At 39.9% G+C, this 2,151-nt stretch overlaps 1 protein-coding gene across 1 annotated transcript; it reads left to right on the top strand.

Annotated features, from left to right (window-relative positions):
* The first annotated feature begins 324 nt into the window (after positions 1 to 324).
* On the top strand, positions 325 to 1,790 carry LOC147624925 (uncharacterized). Its single transcript, XM_086817914.1, has 4 exons — positions 325 to 902; positions 1,000 to 1,290; positions 1,375 to 1,625; positions 1,707 to 1,790. The coding sequence occupies exons 1-4, from the start codon at positions 446 to 448 to the stop codon at positions 1,788 to 1,790; spliced, it is 1,083 nt and encodes a 360-aa protein (XP_086674040.1). The 5' UTR covers positions 325 to 445.
* The last annotated feature ends 361 nt before the right edge of the window (positions 1,791 to 2,151 follow it).

Raw genomic sequence — 2,151 nt, 5'->3', positions numbered from 1 at the left:
AGGATGAGAAGTTTAAGATCTCAATTAAGAAACTTTATGCCATTTCTAGTGCTGCTTCTTCCCAAAATCTCAAGCTGAAAATGTTAAAGATGTTAGGTGCAGATGAGAACTTTCGCAGAGCTATGGTATGACACTTGGAGATCACCACTACATTCCTTGGCTTGCAAAGGAGGTTTGGATGGATCAGGTATTGGAGGATGCCACACGGCTTCTACAACAAGTGGTAGATTCTACTCAGGGGGTGAATAAGGTGGAGCTACCTGCCGATGTGCACATAGAGACTTACTTTGCAGATATTGTAAACCGTTATAGAGGAGTGCTGTTTTATGAACTCCAGAAAGAGATGAGTGTGGCAACTCCGTCGGCCAAGCATGTGGATCTAAAAAACTCCTCAAGACGGTTGGTTTATAGGTAATTCTCTTTTTTCATTGTTTCTTGAAATCTTATGAACCGTGTTTATTTTTTAGTTGATTTATTATATCTCTTTTGTAGGTTTTTAATGCATCTAATAGCCAAGAAAACAATCAATGGTCTGCCTGACATATGCAAGGCTTGGGTTGTGATTTCTCCTCCAACCTATAGTATGTATACCTCTTCCATCTTTCGTGAAGGTAAAGATCCTAATGGAGTCTTTATCTTGACGGATTGGGAGAGAAAGCATTGCCCTTGGTGGATTGACATGAAGAAAGGAGAGTGCCTAGAGGAGGAGAAGGAGAGATACCTTCAACATTTAAAAGGAGAATGCAAATCTGATTCTGGGTCATCAGGCGAGATGTCAGAGGAGCAAAGGAAGAAAATGGAGGCAGAGTTGAAATCTATCAAAGAGAGAGAAGAGCTAGAGATGCATGCTTTGGGAAAAAACAAGGGGCGTCCCTCTCAAAAAAAGGGAGATGTAATAAAAGGTAACATTGGGTTCTTCTGGACTGTATTTAAATATTTGTTTTTAATAGTTTTCTGGATTTTATTAATTTGTTTTTTTGTTGGACATACTATCTATAGACACCCGTAATTTGGAGAGTCCTATAGCACACAAGACAAGTACCAAGGGAGCTATGGTGTATGCTCCACTTTCTAGCTTTTTGTTCGTGGAGAAGCATGGAGTCAAAAATCATTCGAAGGTTTGGATTTACGATTACATAGTGCTTGGAAAAGAGTTTGCATCCGGAAACTTCAATGAGGGGTTTGCTTTTATGAGGGAGTTTTATGTGCGTTTGGGTGGAGGTCCAAAGATGAGAAATTCCAAGCCAAGTAGTTGGAGTGTTGACCTTACTTTCATTGATCTTCCTACTGGTAAAACTTTTTTTGATGTATACTCCTTTTTTGTGATGGTGTTTGTGTAAAAGGAACTTGCTGATATACATGATTAATATGCAGGTTTGCCTATTCATGGGTTTCAAGGTATTCCACAATGGAATGTCCTTACAGATGACCACATGAAGTTCTCTCTATTGGCGGCATCATGTGTTATGGATGATATGGGATGGGTCTTAGTGTTTTGCTTGAGTTCTTCTCTTGTTTCTGTGGAGCGCTTTGCAAAGCGTACAGGCTTGGAGCTAGGTTTCAGATGGATTATGGAGAGCTCTGAGTCATTATCTCTGCTACAAAAGCATGGACATATGCAAAAGGTTTAAGTCTATTCACTTGAATGTTAATTCTTGCTATTTGTCATCTAATATTGTGTTGTTTTTTCTTTGTTGCCTGTATAGGTGAATGTATTTTATGCTTTGGCATTCCACAAGAGGGGAAAGGATCCTCCTTTCAATAGTGAGAGTGCATTAAAGGTTGGATGACACTTTCAGTACTCATTAGGAGTGCATTGAATTTAAATGATTGGAGGTTACTTTTGAATGTGATCACTTGACACTATGTGTATTTCAATTTGTAGGTGGGAAATATTTTGCAGCAGGACCTCTCTTGTGAGATTATTAGTCATTACTTACCTTCAAGCAATAGAGCACGACGTGGTGGAAAAAGTGGTAGTTGGCGAGGGATTCTAGAGAGGAGTCCCTCTCATATGCTTATGTTTACTGAGGCTCTTTGCCCACGAACAGGTACAATATTGGAGTTGGGGGTTGGGACAGGGCCTATATTAAAGGCATCTATGCACACCGGCCGTGGTTGCTTGGTCATTGATAATGATGAGGAGATATG

This window comes from Cibotium barometz, chromosome 24 (genome assembly GCF_041138505.1).
Source record: "Cibotium barometz isolate CiBa-2024 chromosome 24, ASM4113850v1, whole genome shotgun sequence".
Lineage (NCBI taxonomy): Eukaryota > Viridiplantae > Streptophyta > Polypodiopsida > Cyatheales > Cibotiaceae > Cibotium > Cibotium barometz.
The sequence above is the reverse complement of the archived record's forward strand: the minus strand, read 5'-3'. Positions and strand labels throughout refer to the sequence as shown.